At 30.5% G+C, this 24,233-nt stretch overlaps 2 protein-coding genes across 2 annotated transcripts in view; one reads left to right on the top strand and one right to left on the bottom strand.

Annotated features, from left to right (window-relative positions):
• Positions 1-2,416: 2,416 nt before the first annotated feature.
• LOC108781042 (protein quiver) lies at positions 2,417-4,423 on the bottom strand. The gene is made up of 3 exons (XM_018548906.1): positions 4,304-4,423; positions 3,512-3,697; positions 2,417-2,744 (listed from the first exon to the last, which is right to left on the bottom strand). Exons 1-3 carry the CDS (start codon positions 4,359-4,361, stop codon positions 2,527-2,529), a joined length of 462 nt encoding a protein of 153 aa, XP_018404408.1. The 5' UTR covers positions 4,362-4,423; the 3' UTR covers positions 2,417-2,526.
• Positions 4,424-9,690: 5,267 nt separating this feature from the next.
• The window catches only part of LOC108781032 (uncharacterized), an 18,542-nt gene continuing 3,999 nt past the window's right edge, over positions 9,691-24,233 (top strand). Inside the window, exons 1-4 of the mRNA XM_018548895.1 lie at positions 9,691-9,781; positions 18,248-18,342; positions 18,468-18,675; positions 18,777-19,285. Coding sequence (XP_018404397.1) covers positions 9,691-9,781; positions 18,248-18,342; positions 18,468-18,675; positions 18,777-19,285 — 903 coding nt within the window. The remainder of the gene's footprint in view (positions 9,782-18,247; positions 18,343-18,467; positions 18,676-18,776; positions 19,286-24,233) is intronic.

Below are 24,233 nucleotides of genomic sequence, written 5' to 3'. Positions count from 1 at the left end.
TGGCGTGTCCTCGATGTGCTTTGTTTAAATATCACAAAAGGAATTCTCTTATTTATACATACATATTATACATATTAATCATCTTTTTGAACGAGAAAATTTAAGCTTTTTGCTGTTATATGAAACATTCTAAACTTTCTTTTAACATCTAACAAAGTTCAGTAAACGCTAACAGTAACATAATATAATTTTTCAACACTTGTGTTACATTATATTCTTGAGTGTGATCATTGATATATTATGTAGCTGTTAACGTTGCACGCGGTAACATTAACGGAGCGAAAAAACGCGGTGAAAATGAAACCTACTTTTGTCTCTACTTTTGAACTGAGAGAGACGTAATAAGAAAGAAATATGATGATTTATAAAAATAATAGTTGGCAAAAGTCTAATAAATTTTAATTTATACTTTTCAAACTTACTAATTTGACATCATAGAATTAAATTTATTTTTATTGGTCCGACTAAAGAAATATAATCTTACGTGTAATACAGTAGTTAATCATTTAATTTCTTTAATTTCAAAAATACTCGAATTTGTTAAAATACTCTGATTTTTTTGAGAAAAAATGTTCATGAAAAATCATTAATTACGAGACTGTAAGTAAGATAAAAGCGTATTAAAAAATATAAGCATCAGATAAGCACACACCATAAATCTAGATAAGAAAGGGTAGTTTAATCAGTCATGACGTTAAACGTGGCTGAAATAGCGTAAGTTGTACTTAAGCAGGCGTAAACAGTTAGCAAATGAAAATTTCGCGCAGATGCGATCAGCACTGCTGCGGAAAACATTAATCTCCTGGTTTGCGAGGCGTGCTTTCTCCTCAAGGCCGTCGCAAAAAGTCAGTCAAGTCGAGAGACAAAAGTAGGTTTCATTTTCACCGCGTTTTTTCGCTCCGTTAATGTTACCGCGTGCAACGTGGACGAGCACATCTAATGGCTTCTCAAAGATTCACGGCCGCGCAAAAAGCTGCGAAAAAGATCTGCCAGAGGAAAAAAAGAACGAAATGAAACGTATAGCTCCAAATAACGCGTTCAGAGTTGTAAAAATGTTTGGGCTTCTTATTAACTAAATGCATTTTAAAATATTGAGGGTATTTTTTCTTGTTCATTCACTTTGGTCTTATCTAATGAAAATTTTATTGTAAAAGAATGTGTGTTAATGTAATATGTATTAGATTTATTGACGTGGCTTTGTGATTTATTTATTGTATAATATATATAATAAAGTTGAATACCATTTTAAACAGTAATCTTTTCTTTTTTAATCACATAATACATGCATATACATAGAAAAATATAAAATACTTTAAAACTACAAAAGGCTGCGATATAAATGAATCGCAAGTTTTCAGGCGATGACATGCTAAGCACCATGTTAAAAAAAATTGTATAAGATTTTTTATTTAATAGCAATTATTAAGCCGCGAGTCGCAAACCGCAACATTCAGAGTTTCAACCTCAATCGAAATTATAGATTCTTCAAAGATTTTTAAATTATTTAAGAGATAATTTTCCATAATACACTGATGTAAAATACATATGCGACTTTACTCGTGTTTTAAAGCCAGTATTTATTCTACCAGTATACATTCTATTCTAAATAGATTATCGAAAGCGATTGAACACTACCTTTGTATAAAAAGGCACTTTTACAATAAAATTTAAAATTTAAAAGATATTTTTAAATATCTCGGAAATAAATATATGTTATCTCATTGAGACAATCAGATACTAAAAGCAACAGTTTGTCTCATTATTGCTCTGAATATTTTAAACTTGTTTTATACTTATCTCGATATGTAATAAACAGATCCATCGTCTTTAAACTTAATTAGCTTTTAATTATAAATTTTAAAATTGAATTTAAATATAATTATATAATTGTTTTATGGCTTATAATTAGAGTTTCAGTAAATAATAATTAATTTCTTAACGATGTTAAATGGACGGATAGATAGATATATGTAATCTTATTGTTAGACTATTTACACAAATGAGAATTCCGGAGATCTGCTTTTAACGTCCAGCATATGGACAGATATATAACTTATAATCTATTTACAAGCTGGCTCATTAAACTGGAACCAGAATATATTTCTTTGGCAATTTTGGAGTTGATTTTTTTCTAATGACGGTTTATATATATATATAATAACTATTTATATATACAAAAATTGTATATTGAATATTACAAATTTTAAAGAACAAAATTCTTTAAAAATATAGCCAATGATTCACTTTTTATACATTTTAATAAAGAATGTACATTGAATTTTGAATACTAAATATAGAGACATGGAAAATATTTATGACACCTAATTAAAAAATTTTGCTAAGAAAGAAAACCAACTCCAAAATTCCTTAAAAAAAAAACATCTGTGCCATTCTTTATGTGCACATGTTAGTTGTAATCTAAGTTTTTCGTTTCTTGTAATAAAAGCTCTAATATTGATCTTTTTTGGTTCAATACTTATCTTGCCGTTTTATATTTCGAAAATTTAAAAAATTAGTAAACTTTTTTCACTTGAAACAAGATAGGGTAACGATAGCACAGCATGCCACAAGGAACAGCGTGGTAAGGGACATCAGATTTGATGCTGCGTTGCAGGCATCCTCAGAGCAGAAACATTCTTGCCAGTAAACGCCGTTCTCATGAACACCCCAGTTACAAACCCCCGTGACACCGGTACTGGAGATAGAACCGCATCGTCGAATCACCTGTCGCCACCTACCGTCCCCTAAAACATTGTCAATTAATTAATTAATTAATTACGTACTTCTAATACAACGCAGAATTCAATGCTGTAAACATGCATATATGCATATCAGTTAATACATTTGGTCAACTTTATAAAGTGCATTTTTTGAGTCATTTTATTGTACACAAGATTAGATTAAAAGCTATATTTCTAACGTGAAATTTCTTTGGATCCAAAAATGAATTTGTAAATACTAATAAATCTGAGTGGTATTTTTATTAAATGTAGCATGCATAAAGTTTAGTACAAAATAATATCCTTCTTATATATATAATGATTTCTACATAAATTATATAAAAAAATACTGTTATAATTCTAAACATTTTAATGTGTGTTTTGTAATTCTATAAACTTTTTTGAGAGTATCAAAAATTTTGAAAAATTTCATTTACTTAATTTAAATCTTTAAAAACATAATGTTAACACATAAAAATAAGAGTCATGTCCTTTTTTTAAATTATAAAAAGACTTTTCATTAGATAAATAAATAAAGTATATGGGCATGTGCAATAATGTATGTGTGTGTGTGTGTGTGTGCGTTAATACAAAAAGATATATTAAGAACTGGAATGTTTTAAATTCATCGACAATGATGCAGCTAAATGATACAACTAATTAAAAACTAATTAAAAAGTAATTCTAATTTCGTTATCGAAAATAAGAATAAATCATGAGATACAATTTTTTTAGATGTTTTTCTTATAAATACATAATACTATAAATGTTTTATTTTAATAAATACTTACAAATGAACCCACGTGGGCTTTGCTCAGTGTATTTGACGCAAAATGTACCAGGCATATGCGATTCCTCGCTGTTACACTCGATAGGCACATTCCTGTCTTTGTCAAATTTTGTGTAGGCCCCACAAAGGTCCTCCTTGTCCGGATCAGTGTCAGAGCTGCACTGGTAACAGCGTATCGCTTTAGTACCTGCACATTTCAAAATAACATAACTGCATTAATCACATATTCGAATTGATCTGACGTATCTAATTACAGCAATTGAAACAGAATCCAGATGACTAATCTGAAGAATTATTTCACAATAAAGTAGTCGCATTTGAAGTATTATGACTGGAGTAATTAATACAAATTTCAATTCCTAACCTAAAAATTATTAATGTATTGAAAATATTTCTATATTGTTATTGTTAGTCTCTTTTCATTAGTTTTACAGAGAAATATTAAATTTTCTTTGCGTTGTTGTACCGTTTTCCGTATTTTTAACAATAACTATAATAAAATATATCTTCCAGGAAAAAAAATTTTATATTTATATCCATGTCCCTCTTCAGGTACTTTTTTTTATTATATTCTCTAAAAAATATGACATATGAGTGTTCTCAGATAAGTGGGATTAAAATAATTGAAGATCTCTCAATATATTAATCGATTTTCACGCCCATCCGTATAAACAACGAAGAATGAAACACAGACTTGATTTCAAAATGGCGATCGCAGGTGGATTCATCGAGACACTTTAGACACAATTTTCTTTCGGTTAATTCTCTTCGATCTTTGTTTGGAAAGTCTCACCTGTTGTGACGAACAACAACAACACGCACAACACAATTGTGATATCGTTGCGCATCATCGTTACGTCGCTCTCTCGGTTTCTTTTCGAAGCGAACAAATGACGCGCGTGTTCCACCGTACTACACGTACGCACCTGACGTCATTCATTGGGCGTAACTGCTGTGAAGTAAAGCCGAAGATCCCCTCTCCCGTCCCGCTAGTCTTACGATCTCCCCCCTTTGCCCTCCTTTTGTCAACGGCGGATCGTGAAGGTCTTAGACGTGACATAATTAGCAGTGCCCTTTTGGCGTAATCTCCAAAAGTTTCAAGCAGCTTTTAACAGGAGAAATTTAACTCCAATTAATACGAGATTTACGACTTCCACTTCGTAGCTTGCACAAATAATTTGGTCGCTCCCAAGCAACACATAAAAGTCAACCAAAAACCAAAATGACTTTATTTTGATTTTTAACGTCAATAAACAATTAAATTTTGTAACCATAAATCATCAATTTGAATTTTAAAATAAAAAACATTTTGACTTTCTTTTGAGTTAGTGTGTTAGAGATAGAATCAATCTCGATATAAATATACATATGTATGTATATAATTGATTATAATGCACTTTTATAGGAAAATCTTCGGAAAAATCGTCTTTTATTTATTTTATAGAAAAATTGTCTTTATTAAAAAAGGAAATGCGATATGAAAAGGATATGTATTTTATGGAAGATCACAACTAACAAAGCTCATTAAACAGAAGCCAGCAATGAACCACGCTATTCGCTAAAGTTTTCGAATTAAGATAAGAGCGCCAAGAGCTTCGCGACTCCTTCCAGATGGAGGCTAGGAAACTATTGCTTGTAACGCTCATATTTTCTTCTCCATCTTTCTTCCTCTGACGAGAATGCAAACAAATGAAACGACAATAAGAGCGGACAAAAGATGTGTACGATATCATTACAGAGCGCTGCAAAATTGTAAACAAAAATCTTTGTCTCGAGAGAGCACTCTAGAAGTCTTATCTCATCTACCTTGCACCGATCTTACGTTTCAGTTTGTGCTCGCGTTTAATTCGCGAGGTGTCATGCTAATAATAGCGAACGAATGTGAATCCGATATTTAATAAAAGAGATAGATAAATAGAGGAAAATGTCCTAAATCGGACCTTTTTAATTTAAATAAATACGTATAATATTAAGTAGATTTACGTGCTATTTATAATGTAAAATCCTTATAAGATACCGAATATGTGACAGTAGTTTGGCAGTACTGTCATGACGTTCATAAAATAGACGCAAATATTTTCGGCTATCATATGAAAATTTTTTTAAAAAAGAATATCCTTGTAAATCCTTATTTAAAAGATGTTAAAAATTTAAACGATAATTGATTTAAAATAATTAAAGAGTGTAGAATTCAAGAATATCAAGAGTTTTGTAATTACTTCTGTGGTTTATTGTAAAATTTGTTCCAATAGTTCGAAAGAACCCGTGTCCAAATCGGATCTCTCTTTGGGTATCCAAATCGGACTTATACAAAAAATACTAAAAAGATGAGTAAGCCGTAGCTAATTCATCAAAGAAAGAAAAGGTTCGCCACAACTTGGTTGTAGTACTGATCGACCGACCAGATCTGGTCTAAAGAACACTAAATCAATAAAATATCATATATCATCAGACTCAGACTTGATGGAATTTTTTATTGATTTTAATTCTAATAATATAAACTATATTTTTATCTTTAAGTCTTAAATTGTTTGTTTTTACTCAATACTAACAAAAATTAATTAAAATATTTTAAAATTCTATCTAAAAGTTCATTAAAATAGGAGAGGTCCGATTTGGAACCCATGGTCCGGAATAATCGAACCGGAAAATGCATTTTCCATTATAGTCCGATATAAATAAGAGATACGTCAAAATGGTCTGAAGCAAAAATGAAGGAAATTATAATAAATGATCTTTCGAACGGCACTATTGGTTTTATGATCGGACTTTATTTACGCCTTATAGAGAACAAAAACTGTAAATAGGTCGACTTAGACTACTCTCCCCTATAAGAAAAAGAAATATTGAAATTTTTTAACCATTTTGTGAGAATTTTACATAAAATAAAAATATATAATAATTTTAAAAGAGATACGCTGCTCCGCAAAAGTTACATTTTTCAGTATAAAATAACATGTTCTGAACTTTGAAACAGAACTTTTTCCTTTTTAAGTATAAAATTGTCCTAAAAGGACGAAGTATGTAAATAATTTTCTAACTGTAAATGTGAATTTTTACTACATGTGACTAATGTTGAATTTTTAAAGGTAGATTTACAAAATTGAAGTGTATGAAGTATATGTAAAAATTGTAATATATTCTTGGTCACAAAAATTTCAATATTCATAATTAATAATATAAATGCACATTCATCAATTTTATATAATAAATTTTGATAAACAGTGAAACAAGAGATTATAATTAAGTATTCAGGAAATCTCAACGCTTACGTTAACAAAATTTTATTTCTGTTTATATTTCAATTTTTTATATTTCTATATTCGTAAAAAATACAATACAATAGATTATACCCTTGGGATAATACTACAGTAATTTTCGATAAATTGAATTTTTTGCTTCCTATAAAAATTACGTAACGTCCTCCGAAGTCGTATTTTTTGTAAATCCCGATGTCTTTAATCGCATAGAAAACTCTACAGATCATTTCTTCTCAATCTCGCTACCAATCTGCGCCACCCCTATCGCGAAAAGATGCGTTTCAAGTCGCTGATCGCAATTTTCCCGTGATTGGAAGTAAACTCAATCTCATCGCAACCTTGACATCGTCTTCAGCGCCCCTCACCTCGCCGCGCGAAACAGATAGCCCGGGTAAATTATTCAAAACGTATCCTCTATGATCTATGGAGACGCCCTTAATCCTGGCACCGGCAATCCATCCTCCCTTTGCTTTCTCCTTCCTTCACCCTCTCATCCTATCGACCAGCCTGTCCGTTCGTACCGCAAAACTCACCTCTTCTCACCCCTTCACTCTTGTCTCTCTCATCTCTTCTTCCACCTTCTGGATCTTGCCAGTTTTCCATCCCCTCGTCACTCTCGGTTTCTCTTTCATCCTTCTCCTCGACTCTTCGCCGCTTCTTCTGAATCGTGCACACCATCCCCGGGGTATTCCGACTTTTCTGACAGCCACCACCGCATTTATCCCATCCAACGTCTCCGGACGAGCTTACAAAGAGACGGAATTCAATAAGTCCGATAACGTGCGAGTCTTTCGCGATATATAGAAAGCTTTAGTTGTTCCCGATAATCACCAACGTATTGATTTCGTCAACGCGAACACACTTGGACGTTATTCGAATCGACTAAGCAATCTATGATCATTCCAGTGCAGGGTTTCAGATTTATAACATTTTAAGTTCTAAGAAGGAAAGGTTCGCAATTCAAGCAAGAGTTGGAAAGCTTAGTAAATAATATTTTGAAATTATTAATACGCGCGCAGTAACGTTAATAAAGAATATTAATTTTGTTAGACTAATTGTATTATATTATGTTTTTATATTAATAGTACAATTATTTTATCGTTAGTATTTTTACATTATATTTTAGAGATAATGGTTATTGTACAATATATTGTAACACATACCATTGTAAAAGTTTAAAATAACGTATTAATTTTAAGCTCTTTGAATTTTACGAGAAAATAAAATGATAACCATGAAAGAAAGAATACAGATATCTTGCAATAGCAGACATTACTGGCACAAATATATAACATTAATATCTCAATATAATATTAAACAGCATATAACATATAATAGATATATTACCGCATTTAAAATAATTAATAAAGAGCTCTCTTTCATTAGCGGCAAAGACTGCGAAACGTTTTTACAAAATGACTATACGCGTAGCAATGGAAAATTGGTGAAGTAAAGGCGAAGCTCAATAACACATCTCATCGTATATATTCCGAATGGAGCGTGTCTTTTCTCGTAAGATGGAAAAAACGTGTCTAGCTGCGTTAAATTCTTTTTCGCGGCAAACTACCGCGCACCGGCTGCTATTCTCACCCTGGAAGTCGTTCCGCAGTCGAGTGTTTTCGTGGATAATATTGTATCGAGCAACACCACACCGCGATACAATACCGCTGCGTCACATGCCGACAAGTATCGGCTTTACGTCGTGTACGTATCTTAACAGCCCCTCGCGCCGATTTGCACGAGTGCATTCGATCGCGCTTTGTACTTTTATTACAATCGAGATAGAGAAAGGTTACATAATAAAATAAGGTACTCGCTAAATTTCTTGAAGTAAAATCTCACTAAAAAAAAAAAAAAATGAAAACACCATTATTGAAAAAGAATGAAAATGTTTGCATTGCTTGAATAAGAGCGGTAGATTTTCGCTTCAAAAAGAGGAAGTCTTACTCTTTTTTGGAGTGAATCTTACGCTAAAAGATATTGAAATCTCACTCCGAGAAAACAGTGAAAATCTGCTACTTTTGTTCACGAGTGCAAATATTTTCAATTTTTTAAAATAGTGGTAGCATTTCATTCTTTTGGAGTGAGATTTTACTCCAAGAAATTTAGAGAGTAGATTATATGACAAGACATAATAAAAAAGATACGTGCTTGCTCGATATTTTCTTGAAACAAAAGGTAAGACAGAGTATAATGCCAAGCATATGTATTTGCGCTTATAACATGTTGAACTTTTAAATTAAACTAAGTTTGTTTCTCTCTTTCTCTCTCATACTCAAACGAAGTAAATTTAAAAACGCGTGCAGTTTAATTATTCCTGCAGCAACTCGATTCACCATTAGAACTTCGTCAACCGTTCACACAGCATCCACTTATCTACAAATGAATATGACGGGAATATTATCGTGACGTTTGCGTTTACACGAGGAACACATCGATCCGTGTTGTCGCGTTCCGCCAAATACGATGCAATCGGAAAACGATAAAGAGGAGCGCCCGCATGCATTCCCGCTTGCGCCACCCGCCTGGAAAGCTGCAAATCGATGGGGTGCGTATTTTATTTAAATTCGCGAGACAAAGAGAGAGAATGAGAGTAGGCGGTGAGTAGGAGAAAGAGAGACAGAACGCGACGCAAATTTGCAATTTCAAAATATTCCAGTGAAAAAGGGAACGCCCGCCCGGTGAGAGGAGGAGAATTGGAGGGATAGGAGGCTGAAGGGATTTAAATCCTCTTGCGTCGTCCTCTCGTCCTCGCGCAATTGTTATTTTAATTCGACTTTTTGTCATTAGCTCGCCGCTAATTCGGCCCAACTCGTCGTGCTTCCATAATGCTTCCTTATCGCCGTTCTCTTTTCTCTCTGTTGGCTCTCTGCTCTGCCTCTCTCTTTTTCTCTCGTTTAGTCACAGTCTCATTAAAACGATGTCAGATTGGCGACAGAGTGCTCAGACGTCTGGAGTGCATACAACTCCTGCCGGTTTAAGAGTAAAAAAATTACTTTGTGCTCAAGCAAGTGAGAGTCCTTCTTGTCCGTTCGCTTCACTGGAAAATGTGCATTTTCTCGATTTAGCGAATTAATACGCAACACAAAGCAGCGTTGTTATTGGGTGTCTTGGACAAATAAAAGTGATACAACAGAGCACTCAGTATATTATCAATATCACTCTCAACTATAAAAAAAATTTATAAAAGTAAATTAAGCAGATAAAGTTACATTTAATTGATAATGTATCAACTTTTGAAATTTTAATATTTTAAGATAATTTAAAATATTAAACTGTTTTAATAGCGCCACAATATTAGTGATAAATAATTAATGTATTTATTATTATAAATAATTAATATCTAAACTGACATCAATTCTGAAATTATTAACAATTTTCTGCAAATATTTTGGTATTTTAATTTTTACAAAATCTATTATAATATAAATTATCTCAATATTCTATAATACTTCACTAAACCTGCAGTGTGTGTTTTTTATATACAATACAATAAATAAAAATTAAATTGACTAAGCAATTTTATCTGCCCATTTGAAAGTACCATGAACAAAAAGTCATCAATCTTTTACTGATGAGGTTCAGGAACGTATACAGAAGCATGAGATCACGATGTTTCCAAAATTCATCAAAGGCACAAAAGTTGCACTTTTTTCTCACAATGTAACGACTATTTAAATGCAGAAAGGAGATAAAAGTTGCAAACGTGTTTGCCACAAACGCGACAATTCATGTATCTGTGCTATCGGCACCTAGAGGTCTCGAGCTAAGCACGAACGTGTGGATAGACGAGAACGTGATAGCTGAGGAAATGAAGAAAAATAACGTATCCTGCCGACGAACAACAACGCCGGCTCGTCGCGACAGGACGGCGGCGTCGACGGTTGCGTTCCTACAAAAGCAATGACGACGTGGCCTGTGGGCTCGTTGAATATTTCATAGGGTAGCCACCACGAAGAGAACCGCGGTGTTCAACCCATTCCTCTGTCTAAGCGCGCCCAGTTGCCGTTCATTTTTAAGCTCATGGCGCACATGGTGCAAAAAGACACGAGCCCTTTTGTTGCGGTCAAGTGTCTGAGAAAAATGACAAAATGCTTAGTTAGGTTTGACAAACTTCAGTAAATTTTTGTAACACTATTTATAGTTAATAAAAAGAAATGTATCCTGAAAACATAATGAAATGTATATTATTGTACAAAATGAGTCAATTATTTGTCAAAATAGACATTAATTATTATTTTTATTAATTGTATTTAAAAAATTTGTTAATTGTTAGGTAAAATCATAAAATGTATTGTAAATGCGCATTCTTTTAAATTTAATAGAAGGTAGTGATTTATTTAGCATTAAACAACTATTTTTATATTTAAAATATAAATAAGTAATTAATTATTATTTTCCAGTAAACTGGTTAGTATTAAGTTAAATTTTCGTAAGGCCGGTGTTCATTGTCGGTTCTTATATTTAAGAGAAAAGGAGAGACCTTTAGACCTTAAAATGTCATGAACCAATCAGAATCGTATTGGCATCTTTACCTGAAACAGTCTTAAAATAAGAATCGACTCTGAATACCGGCCTATAGGCTATTCGAAAATAAGCAGTGATATTTGTGAAACTAGTAAATATAGTGATTTTTAGTAGAAGATAATCTAGCTCTAAAGTTCTGTCCTTCCGACACTAGTGCAGCAGCACTTATATAGCTTCAAGACGTTCTCTGTCCTTAGAATATGACGTGGTGCAAAAATTATTAAGTTCTCATCGTGATGTATGGATCCGTAATAATTTAATTTTATTATTAACGTTAGTTTAAGATGTTTAGTGAGTAATTGTGTTATTTCAGGAATCTGTTGTAAATAAAGGATTGTTAATATAATATGGAAAAGCATTAAGTATAAAGTGGTTGAAGAATTCGAGAATTTTTATGCAGCCCACGTGAGTAGTCACGTTTTTATAATAATATCTTGTTTTCATGATATTTATGGATCGTTGTGAAATATTTCTCATGCCTATATTCTCGATACTTTTCTACAAATATTTTTTGGATCGGCCGACCAACTAAGAAACATTTTTCTGAAATACGTAGTGTTGTAAAGAATTTTTATTGACCATTTCTGTTAGACAGTTTTCAAATTTTTTCTTTATAATATCTAATCTTAAAGGTATATGATAAGTAAGCAATTACTTCTTCGATAAATACTTGTATGTTCCAATAGCGTAATGCCATTTCATTGGAAGATAAAATTTATATTTTTTCAAACATTAGAAGACGTGATATATAATTATATTTTTTTATTGTTGAAAGATTAATTTTACAATCATTTTTTTCAGTTTTAAATTTATTTTAGTTTCATTTTTAATTAAAATTGTGAGCAATTTAGATTTATTCGTTTTTTAAAGTATTTAGAATACTTCGTTTTTCAAAGACTACAATTTGTTTTATAATAATTTCATCAAGTTTTATTAAGAATTATTATATTATTTAGATGCAACTATTTTTGATGACTTCTAATTGAAGAAATTCATCTTTTATTGATTGTAAAAATTTATTTTTAATTTAAATAATTTGCTTTAATCTAAACAAATTACAAAGTTTTGCATAAATAACAATGATTAATTAATTTATTGAGTGTTATTATTCACAACTAACGTTGCGTGCACGATATTTATTATTTTCTGTATAAGAAAAAAGAGTAACTTTTCAGACATCTTTTTCTCAAAGTTCAGGTATCTAGAATATTGCAGTCATTCTTTACCTGACTGTCATCTACAACGATTTTAGATTAATATCGTACATACAATAATCCAAGTAACTTCAAACATAAAGCTAGCACTATTCTGGACTATGCAAGATAGCACGCGCTGTAACTTGCAACTGCGTGCAATGAGATATCTTCTGTGTGTGCCACGGGCTTTATTCTGCCTCTCGTACCGAGCCACGTGTATACCGGTAAAACGAGCTAGGGTGGCACACGTACGAAGCGAAGCTTACAGAGAACGGAGGCGAGCGGAAACGCCCGCTCGTAACGGAACCGAAGTGGTTGTCGGGGAATTTGCAATTCCCATCGGGCATTCAGCCGCTCTCTCGAATTTTGGAAAATTCCATCGCGAAACCCCGGCGGGTCGGTTAAATCGCGCTACTTACATCGATCGATCGCGCAACGAAGCAGCTAACCCTCTGGCGTTCAAGACACGCTTCATTGTGATTTGAATCTAAACGATCTGCGAGATGGTGATACATCATCTAATACTATCGTATAATTTATACAAGATAAAATAAGGAATACTAAAATTCTTGAACAAAAGTGCGTGCATTATATTTAATAAATGTAAAATAAGTAAATAAATAAAAAACGATACATCGCTCATTTGCAGCAGAATTTAAAAAAGACAATTCTTTAATTGCTTACAAAAAAAGGAAAAACAAAGAAAAAAAAGGAAAGAACATAATTATTTTTCTATAATTAGTTATCACATTAAAATTGTATTGTAAAATATTATCAAATTTTAATAATTCAAAACGTTTAAACTTATTTTCTGGAGAACTATTTTTTCAATTATGTTGTTACAATAAATAAGCAATATATAAAATTGATAATAAAGTAAATTAAAGAATATAAAAAATAAATAAATAAAATTTATAAGATATAATATAATCGTTATATTTTCATTTTTTATTAGATATTTTTTAAACTTTATAAAAATTAATATTATATAAAAGTAAACAATATTAATTAATAAGCTCGCTTCTTCTTAAAAAAAAAAAACATCTTTAATTACATTAGAAAAAACGACACACTATATTAACAAATTAAAAAAATTGTTAACAATACAACATTAATCTAACAAGGAATATAATAAAAGACATGAAAAGAATCATCATTCTACAATTATTTTCTCAAAACTATTAAATGAATATTCTTTTCCATTGTTGACTCATTCTTTTTTTTTTCTACCCATCTAGAATATTATTGAACTACATTCCACTAAAGCAAGAATAGCTTTCGGCTAATTCTAGAACGTGCTCTTTTATCAGGAAATGGTACGCTTTTGAAACCACCTCACTCAACTTTCGAGAAGATACAATACAAAACTCACCATGCGCGTGAAATAAGTTCTTCGGAAAAAGAGAGAAAGGAAGAAAAAGAAAGAGAAAAAGGAGTAGACTAAGTCTTCATGAATAATGTTTGTTCGTTAGGTCGTTATTTCATTTATGTATGTTTAGATATCGTACTACAAATTTTTTAAGTCTGATTGGCTGTGTCCGAAGATCTCTTTGTCCTGCACACATTTATCGTACGATAAAAATGCACAAACATAGCATCTTTAATCGGAGCGTAAATAAAAGCTGTGATTGTTTATTAAAGCGTTGGATTGCTAAAAATTTTTCAGAAAATTCAAGTTCAAAGAACAGTAATGGAGACATCCAAGCTGCTTCTTATAATCCTTATCAGCACGACTCTGATTTTATATTTTACGTTTTTGTCGTGGAAAATACAGTAGCCAATGGCGGCTAATAAAGTGACGAGTGGCGAGGCCAAGTAATTGATATATCTCGACTCGTGTGATCGTTCAACCCCGATTGTATTTCTGACGTCAGGCCAAGCCGTGACCATTAGTTAGTTGGTACTTCCTCACGGCTCGTCTGACTTATCGGCAGAAGGGTCAGGTGGCCGTGAAATCTTGGTGAATTTATATGGTTGATTGCTTTATATTAAGCAGCTAACCAATATTAAGTAAATGCTCTTCTGTTAAAATACACTTTAGGCGATTTATAATATTCACATCAAATTTCGAGATATAATTCTATTCATGTTGTGTATTTGTAGTGTATTTTGATAAGCGTGTATATAGTTTAATATGTACTTATTTCATATTGCGTGTACTTTTTAAATATTTTTCATCAAATTACACGATACATAAAATTATTAGAATTTTAGCCTAAATTGTAACACAAATTCTAAAGTGGATTTAAAAATATAATTACCGCTTTCAATCATTTCAATTAGAAGTTAGTAAATATACATACATACTATATTTGATATTCAAATCAATAAATTAAACGAGATGTTATCAGAAGTAATAAAAAAAAATTAAAACCATTCATTCGCTTCGTATGAAGTATAATGATAAAAAAATCAATCAATCTTGTTTAAAAATCTATCGTACTTTATTTAATAATGTCTTATAAGAATATAGTAAAGTGTGTAGATATCTAATAATTGCATTCGTATTGTATCGATAAATAAAAATGTTAGTACACTTTCATTCATTTATTTTGGTCATACAATCAATAGTGAAAAATTGTTAAATTGATTTTCCTTAATAATCTATGTTGTTTCTCGTAGCGTATTGCAATTAAAAATAAAATTTCCGATCACAATACATTAATTCTACAAAAGCGTTCGGGAGTCAAGAGGAATTGACGTATTTTAAACATATTGCAAGTGGGAAAACCAGAGGAAGAATTCTATCATCGCGCGCTGTGTTTCCGGCTGCAGAATATCAGACGCACGCGAAAACGCGGTATAATTCATTCTCAGTTTCGACGCACGATTTGTCATCCGCTTGGAATACAATTCGTGCTATATTATGGTGCCGCAACTGCTATGGTAGAATTTCTAGATTTCATGATACAAAATTTCTTCGTGTGGATAATTCTCTAACAACGTCTTATAATATAATTATAATCTTAATGTAATATTAAATTTTTTATTATGACATTCAAATTGTAATTTTAAAGATAAAAAGTACCTATTTAACTTATTCCTAAAATTATTTGACAGAACTTTTTATTTATTTATAATATATTCCTCAATCAATGACTTTTACCGAATTTTTATTTCCTTTTCTAGAATTTTTAATTTTACTTTTAAAATTGATTCAATTTCTTTTAATATTAAGATATGTCGTGTTATTTGATTATAATTATTTTAACAAAGTATTTCCTTGCTTATATTAAGTAAAAAATGCGTTTTAAACTTTAGTCTTCAGTAACAAACAGAGAATAAATCTTCGTCCCAGAGCATTACATATTGCGTTACCTGTATAAAGCTCTCTTGACCAAAAATACGTTTCATTATTTTCAATATTTCAAAATATTACACAATATTACACTTCATCAGAATAGGGACTAACGAAACACTTGTTTCAAAAAATTTTGAGACATAAAATGGCAATATAAATTTCTATCCTATTCTAATTCATTCACTACTTACGTTGACTATTATCCGTTGTTGAGCGCTCGCTGTATATTAAATAAAAATCAAGTATGTGAATATGTAAGGATATAAATTTTAATAAAAGAATTAACAATTTTGCATGTAAAATTGCATGAAAAGCATTATTTTAAATAAAAAATAATTTTCTGCAGATTTTTATAAGAATTAATATTATCTATGTTAAATATACACGGAGAAAATTTTATATTAAGTTTTAATACAATTTTAAATTACATTTTACTATGTCTTGTATATTTTCGGATGAACCCTCACAATAATATTCCGACATAACTTTTACTATGGTAATACTAATTTTATCACATAAATGAAGTACTTTTTATTAAATGTAGTACTTAAGTCATGGAAAGAGTTAATTTTTACCATGGTACGCACAAGCAAAAAAAAAATATTTACTAGATTATTTATATATTCTTTATCTTTACGATACTAACTTTTATTCAACAAGGTGTGATTTTGTAATAAAAAATGTTTACTATAAAAAAGAGTAAAAATTACTTTATATTAATGTTTTTAAAAAAATGGTAATAGCATTTAAACTTATAATTACACGATGGTCCGCAGCTTCTACCACATTATATAGTAATTTTAAATATAAAATTTTCTCCAGTAGGTACCTCCTACAGACAAATATTCTAATGTTATTGTAATCTTAGTTATTTTTTTGTTCGTTTGTAACATACATATATGTATGTACATGCAACTTCTACATATGCGACTATATGTTCCTACTATAATTAATATTAATATTTTAGTGTACCTATTAAAATTTTAATTTTAATGGGTTTTTAATTTAATTAGTTGTATCATTTTTAAACTTCCAAGAGTAATAACTAAAATTTGGCTCTCATCGCATTGTCTAACAATAGATCAGTTTATAAATATTGTACTTTGATACAATATTATATTATAAAAAAGAAACTAATTAGACACTATATAGACGATTCACAAAGGTTTATGGATTCTAGCTATTGTACTGAAATTAATATAATGTCAACCATGCGGGTGAGAGTATTCACTTATTATTTTATATATAATTTTTATATGTTTAATTTTTTATAATTCCGTACCTTACTATTTTGTTTTAACAACTTGCGATTATTTTCTTCTGAAACATTGATAATGACCTAATAGAGGTCGATTGTCTAATTAAATTATATGTAATTTTAACTAAATGACAATTTTTATTTACTAAAAATTGTATATTCCTTTTTCTTTTTCATTATTTTTAAATTTATTCAGCCTTATCACAAATATTTTAATTTTAGTGTTCTTACTAAAATTAACATTAATATTAAATAAGAGTAATATTATTAATATTATTTTTATTATATTTTACATATTGTAAAATTATATATATCTTTGTTTAAAAAGCACATCTTGTCTTTTATCTTTAGCCAAAATACCCGGCTTTGCTTCATTTCGTGTGTAACTGCAAAACGATGCAAAACCGAATTATAAATTGACGATAAAAATTTTCTCCGTTAAAAATCAAGTAAATCAACCTAGTAGTGTTATGATGATATATTCGTTGAGTTTCTTATGGATATCGTGAGATGTTATTGAAAGAGAGATTTTTTCGCAACAATCATCGTCGAAAAAATAAATTAGAGTATAATCGATAAATACAATAACAAACACCTGACAAACCATTAAGCAAACAATAGAATCGTAGAATGTAAAAGGAACTTAAAAAAAAAGATTAGAGATTAAAACAAAGAGAAAGGCTTGAAATAAGAAGAATAGTTTATTAAAGATCAATATCGGAATAAAAGAGATTGACCAGAAATATCAATTGAATTTAAAACGGCATCCTTCAAAAAGTATTTCTTTCCTTCTTAAACATTTTAGATACATTTATCTAAGTATAGGTACATACATTTATCTAAGTATTTTTACTAAAACTAAACTTTTAGTGCGAGGTTATTCATACACTGAAATCATAAACAAATATTGTATACGTTAAAGAATGGTTAAGACAATTTAAAACTTAGTCATGCAGCATTCGTCAGAATATAATGTGTTGTTTTAACATTTGCTCTCACAGCAAAACCATCAGCTGGATTATCGATATGAAATCTACAAAAAATGATTGTGAAAATGGGGTAACAGATATAATACGTATAAAAAATATATATATACATATAAATGAATAATAGTAGCTTTAATATTACCGTATATTTTTTCAGTTTTTTATATGGAATAATAATAATATATACCTTGCATCCACAAAAATAAAAGCACAGTTATTTAGCGAGGAAGATCCGGATCCTCAAGAAAACGTTGGAGATTTGATTTTAGATGCATTTAAATCCAATCCAAATTTTATCGGACAGGTAACGCTTTCAAACAACAAAAATTACTTTATACTACATAGATAAATAGTAGAAATATTCGTTAATAATAAAATAAAATATTACTAAATATTATAAATGCAACATATTAATAATACAACTCGCAGGTGAATGCGGAGACGGGAGAACAGCTTACATTTCAACAAATGAGAAAGAATAGTGTGAAATGTGCATTATGGCTAAAAGGAAAAGGTATAAAAAAAGGTGATGTAGTAGCAATATGCACACGCAATTCATCAGCCGTTTATGCGCCGTTTTTAGCGAGCATATATATCGGCGCTATTGTAAATCCGTGGGAGGAAAAGTATTTCGCAAGTAAATTTACCGAAATTTTCGAAATTTAGCAAATAATTTGTTTTCACATCAATGCCTATTTATAATATTTAAATGTCTTCTATTTGATCAAATGTTTTTAGATAATGTACGAGTCATGTACTTCTTGGTAAAAAATGAACCAGATCTAATTTTCATTGATTATGACCACTTTATTGAGCTTCTTTTAGCCATAACAATTTTAAAACATATTAAAAAAGTAATTAAAGTAGTAACCATTGGTAAGGTTGAATCTTCAATCTTCACATTTAACAATCTGGAAACTATTCTGAATGACGACTTTGATAAGACTGAAATTGACATGTTTTCCTGCGAGAAAAATGATATAAGGGATATCGCAATAAGAACATTTTGTTCTTCTGCAACGGATTACAGTAAAGATAGCGTAGAAATTCCTTACATATCGTTCGTATCCCCGTCAAACAAACAGACACCTGTTATGTCTCCCGGTAAAATTGGCCTATGGTACGGATCTTTATGTTGGACTCACGGTTCGCTTTTGACCGTTCACGCTATACTTTCACATGTAACAGCGATAAAATCTGTAGTACAAACCATGGAAAATTTTGTAAAGGTCATAAACAAGTATAAGGTAAAATATATGAAAATATCCGAATTGGCTTTGTTTGTGTGTGTGTGTGTGTGTGTGTGTGTGTGTGTGTGTGTGTGTGTGTGTGTGTGTGTGTGTGTGTGGGTGGGTGCGTGAGTGCGCGTGTGAGAGAGAGAGAGAGAGAGAGAGAGAGAATATATCTGTTGTCTCCATATGTTTTAGGTTACATGGGCATTTCTTGACAGCGTTACGTGCAATCAATTGTTCCAATTTAAATTAAACCATTCAATTTGTTTAAATTCCACCTTACTTTCTGTATCTACTTTGAAGACACTACTATTCGATTATTGGGAGATAAATATTCACGCAAATCATTTTGCGATTTGGCAATGCATTCCTATCATTCGAGTATACAGTGTGTAAATTGTTATAATAACATTTGTAATCAAGGATAATAAAATTGTAAAAAATTAAAAACTAATAATTCATAAAATATGAGTTTTACAATGGATACTATTTCAGGTACACCAGAAACTGGCGTCATTATTTATCGAAAAGAAGCAGATGATAAAGAAGAAAATTATATAAATTGTTTACCAAAAAATGTTCAAATAGCAATCATTGATAATTACAACATCGAAAAACAATTGAGGCCGTACGAACATGGTGTGATTTGTTGCAAAACACCGTATATACCTTACATCGATGATGAAAGAATGCAACGTACGTGAAACAAATATTGACTCAGTAATACAAAATAGCTTCTTTTTGATTAATATCATAACTATTATAATTAATCAATATTAAATAGCTCATAAGAGAAAACCGTACATATTACAACAAAACCAATATAATGCTTTTAACGGTCTAGCTGGATCTTAGGTGCTTGTATAATTCCGTGTGAATTTATTACATATGTGTAGTACTTTACTGAATTAATTATTGTAATCCTTTAAATTGCGTATTGAACAATTTTTTGATCTTGAAATGCAAGCTCTATTAAACTACCACACCACAGTAATATAACGAATTAAATTGATTAGTAATTTAACTCGTGATATTACTACGGTAGTTTAGTAAAGTTTGCATTTCAAGATCGAAAAATTGTTTGATGCGCAGTTTAAAGGTCTACATAGTATATATATGGTACATAATAAATTTACACGGAATTATACGAGCACCTAAGATTCGACTAAATCGTTAAAGGCATTTCTCATTATAATTATATATGATTTGTAATATAGTTTAAATTTGGAAATTACAAACAATCGCAAACAATTAATGAAGAAACATTAATACAATGTTTTGTTTATATTGCATGTCCTACAGTATGGCATTTTACTGAAAATATTGGTTTCTATGATGAGAATGGCACAATTAACGTCACTAAGTATTCTATACGATCCAGCCACGAAACTAATTACTGCAGATATAAAAAATATTTATTATCAACAAAATATATTGAGAAATTGTTATTACTCCATCCGGCTGTTTCCGAGGCTATTGTAGTAGCTGTGAAGCATCCTATTGATGGTCAGCACCCAAGAGCGTATGTTCAGACAAAATCGGAAATTAAGGTTTATAAAGCTAGTTATTTCTTTTCGTAAAGCCGAAAAAAATTGTTTGTAAAACGTTCACGCTGTGTCTAGGTGACAAAAGAAGAACTAATGGAGTTTTTGGCAAACCATGCACCCGACAGTCATAAACTACGCGGAGGCGTATGCTTCATTACACATGATATTCGACGGCTGCCTAATGGACAAGTTGATCGAAATATATTTATTCAAAATTTATGATTTAGAAATGAACGATAGTCTATTGTTCTTTTATTTATCAGTAGAAAAAAATATACATATGATAATTAATTTTATACTAATGACAATAATACAACGCTATTTGTAATACTTTATGTAGGGTAAACCCGGTATATACGCCGCACCTATCGAAAACTTAATTTATCAATTATTATTTACTATGTTTAAAGTAAATTAATTATATAAATAGAAACTTTGTATCATCTACTACTGTAAAAAAAATATTAGAAATCTAAAATAATTTATTTTCCATATTAAAAAGTAACTTTTTCAAACCCCTGCATTTTTGCCATTTATCCCATAGAGGGGGGATAATATGGCCACTCATATATAATTCATAAAAAAATCACAAATAATCTATAAATAAGATGTAAAATGACGACGTAACTTGCATTGTTTATTAATATATAACAATTTTTATTGTTCAGAATGAAAATTGGAATACAAATAGGACTTAATACAATTTTTTTAAATAGCTTCAATCTTTGAAAATAATCTTTAAACGTTTAAGATTTATCAACATTTATGCATTAATGCAAATTATAATTGTTAGAATTAACAAAAACTTCTTAAATAGAGCGTCTGTGCTGCGGCACAGCATCCCGCTCGCTAAAAATGCCGTATATCCCAAATAGATGGGATATATATGACAACTAATTAAACAAACAATACAGGAGCAAAGCACTTGTATTTTGCTATACAACATGCTTTACTATTTCTCTACACATATGTATTGCAAAATAACCACTAAGTCTTTTACACGCTCTACAATAATCATTTTATGTAGATTATAAATTATGATGGCACTACTTATTACAGTCAAAAATCGATTTAACTCGCAATAATTTCATTAATATTAACAGTAAAGAACTGAAATCATAACATAATACTAATATACCATAAAGGCATGTAACAAAGTAATTGACGGAAAATTATCCCTACTCCTATTTTTTTTTACTTCTGCGGCGTATTTCCTGACGCGGCGTATATACCGGGTTTACCCTACATAAAATATAATACTGAAAATATAAAATTCCATTACAGATGTTTTTCATATAACAAAGATTACATAGCTTTTGAGATTAGATTTTATTACATATCTTAAAAATTACCATCTCTTAAAAATTAAAATAAAACTATGGTGAACATTATGATTAATGGTAAATGACATACAGTACATCAAATGGAGTATTGCCATGACATTGTTACGCTCGACAAACGATATATTTTCTGTAAATGAAAAGATTAACGATGATTTTTGCAAAATTTTATCATTAAAATATAAAGCTTTATATTTTAATAATAAAATTTCAATCAAACAGTTTCATCAATACAACACAAAAACTAGAGCTCGGAAAAGGAACCGGGTAATGTAATATTCGAATAAATCTATCCGCCCATAGATCCGTGGCTTTGGATCGGATATTAATCTACTAATTCGGATACTCGCGAAATTTCGTGTATTACAAACTGTGTGTATTACAGGTACTCCTGGAATCGTGAGCGATATGGATACCTATGTCGATGTGATTTGCGATTCGCTATATGTTACAGATATCTGTGTGGCGGATACTTGAGTACTCGAGTATTCCGAGCTCTATCAAAAACAGCACATTATAATTATATACCATATATAATTACATAATTATATTATATATATATTAATTGATATAATTATATTTATATTAACATAATTATAACATAATGCATAAATAGTGTACAAAGTAACCATATTAATGTATTATAATAAATAATAAAATCGCAGGATTTATATAGAATTTTTGTATGTATATTATAAAATAGGTATATATTGTCTCTTTATGACATAAATTACAATACTTTCGCATGTCCATCTACGAAAAAGTTATAAAGTATGTTCTCTTCGATGCAATAAATTGGGAAATTAATCTCTATAATGGTTATAAGAAAATCAATTCATTTTTACATCAAACATTTTCATATTATAGAAAAAATAAAAGAACATTTGTGAGAAACTGGCAGAACACAGACTTTCAAGTAGCAAGAAAATAGTAGATAACGTATTCATATGTTAAAATTATAATAATGTCATAAAATAAAACTGATACAAAATAAACATTTTTATATAAAAACAATTTTAAATAAAAAATTCTTCAAAACTGAAAAATGTGCATTAAAAACATTACCAATTTTTAGAAAATATTTTTATTGCAAAACAACAAATGTCAAAGCTGTAACTGAGCCAGATTTTCGACAGTAGAATTTGGAAAACACGTATTTTTATAATTTGGGCCACTATCGACACATCTATACTTCGATCTAATTTATCATCATCATATCTTAAAATTGGCGTGTCACGCTTTTTTGAAGCCTCTATTCGTTGAGGCTGTTGGTATTCTCTGATTTTGATATGGTTCCGTATCCGGGGGTTTTCGGGGTCGAATATTTCGAATCTGTACTCAAAAATTGAAAATTCGAACTGGTTGATCCAATATGGCGGACGTAAAATTAATGGAAATTTTAAAGATTTTTCGACTTTGGTGTGGTTGCGTATACGGGGGTATTCGGGGTCGATAATTACGAATCTGAACTCAAAAATTGGAAAATCGAACTGGTGGATCCAATATGGCGGACGGAAAAGTAACGGAAATCATAAAGATTGTTCGATTTTTGTGAAATTAGGTATATTGGTGATTTAGGGGGTGTTCGATACGAATCTTTACTCAAAAATTGAAAATTCGAAATAGTTGATCCAATATGGCGGACGGAGATGTTACTGAAATCCTTAAGATTCTTCGATTTTGTTGAAATTTGGTTACAGGTGGTTTTTGGGGACGTTCGTTACGAATCCGTATTTAAAACTTGAAAGTTTAAAATGGCGTTTTGATTCAGTCTTCTAAAATCTGTTTTCGTCAATCTGGCGGATAGAATATAAAGGGGATTTTGGTTTTAGTGTGTGTTTTTGAAGTAGAATTTAAATTAACAAAAAAAAGCCCTTGAAGAATATGTACTTGATTTTTCACTTGCTGCTATTTTTCTTTGAAAAATGGATGGACGTGCCGTGCCAACTTTAGTCTTAATAAAGTCAGCACAGCCACACTGTGGATCGAATCCTTCGACATAAACGATGAGCAAAAAAAATCGGATTCTGGATATTCTTAGAGCAAATAATTCTAGAAACATTTTGAGACCAAAAT

This window comes from Cyphomyrmex costatus, unplaced genomic scaffold (genome assembly GCF_001594065.2).
Source record: "Cyphomyrmex costatus isolate MS0001 unplaced genomic scaffold, Ccosl1.0 scaffold754, whole genome shotgun sequence".
Lineage (NCBI taxonomy): Eukaryota > Metazoa > Arthropoda > Insecta > Hymenoptera > Formicidae > Cyphomyrmex > Cyphomyrmex costatus.
Note: the sequence above shows the minus strand (reverse complement) of the source record. Positions and strands in the feature narration are given on the sequence as shown.

Excerpts from the sequence above, each read along its gene's own strand:
- LOC108781042 (XM_018548906.1), bottom strand. The coding sequence starts at position 4,361 with ATGATGCGCAACGATATCACAATTGTGTTGTGCGTGTTGTTGTTGTTC. Across the intron at positions 3,698-4,303 it reads GTTGTTGTTCGTCACAACAG|GTACTAAAGCGATACGCTGT; the intron begins GTGAGACTTTCC and ends TGAAATGTGCAG. Across the intron at positions 2,745-3,511 it reads AAGCCCACGTGGGTTCATTT|GGGACGGTAGGTGGCGACAG; the intron begins GTAAGTATTTAT and ends ACAATGTTTTAG.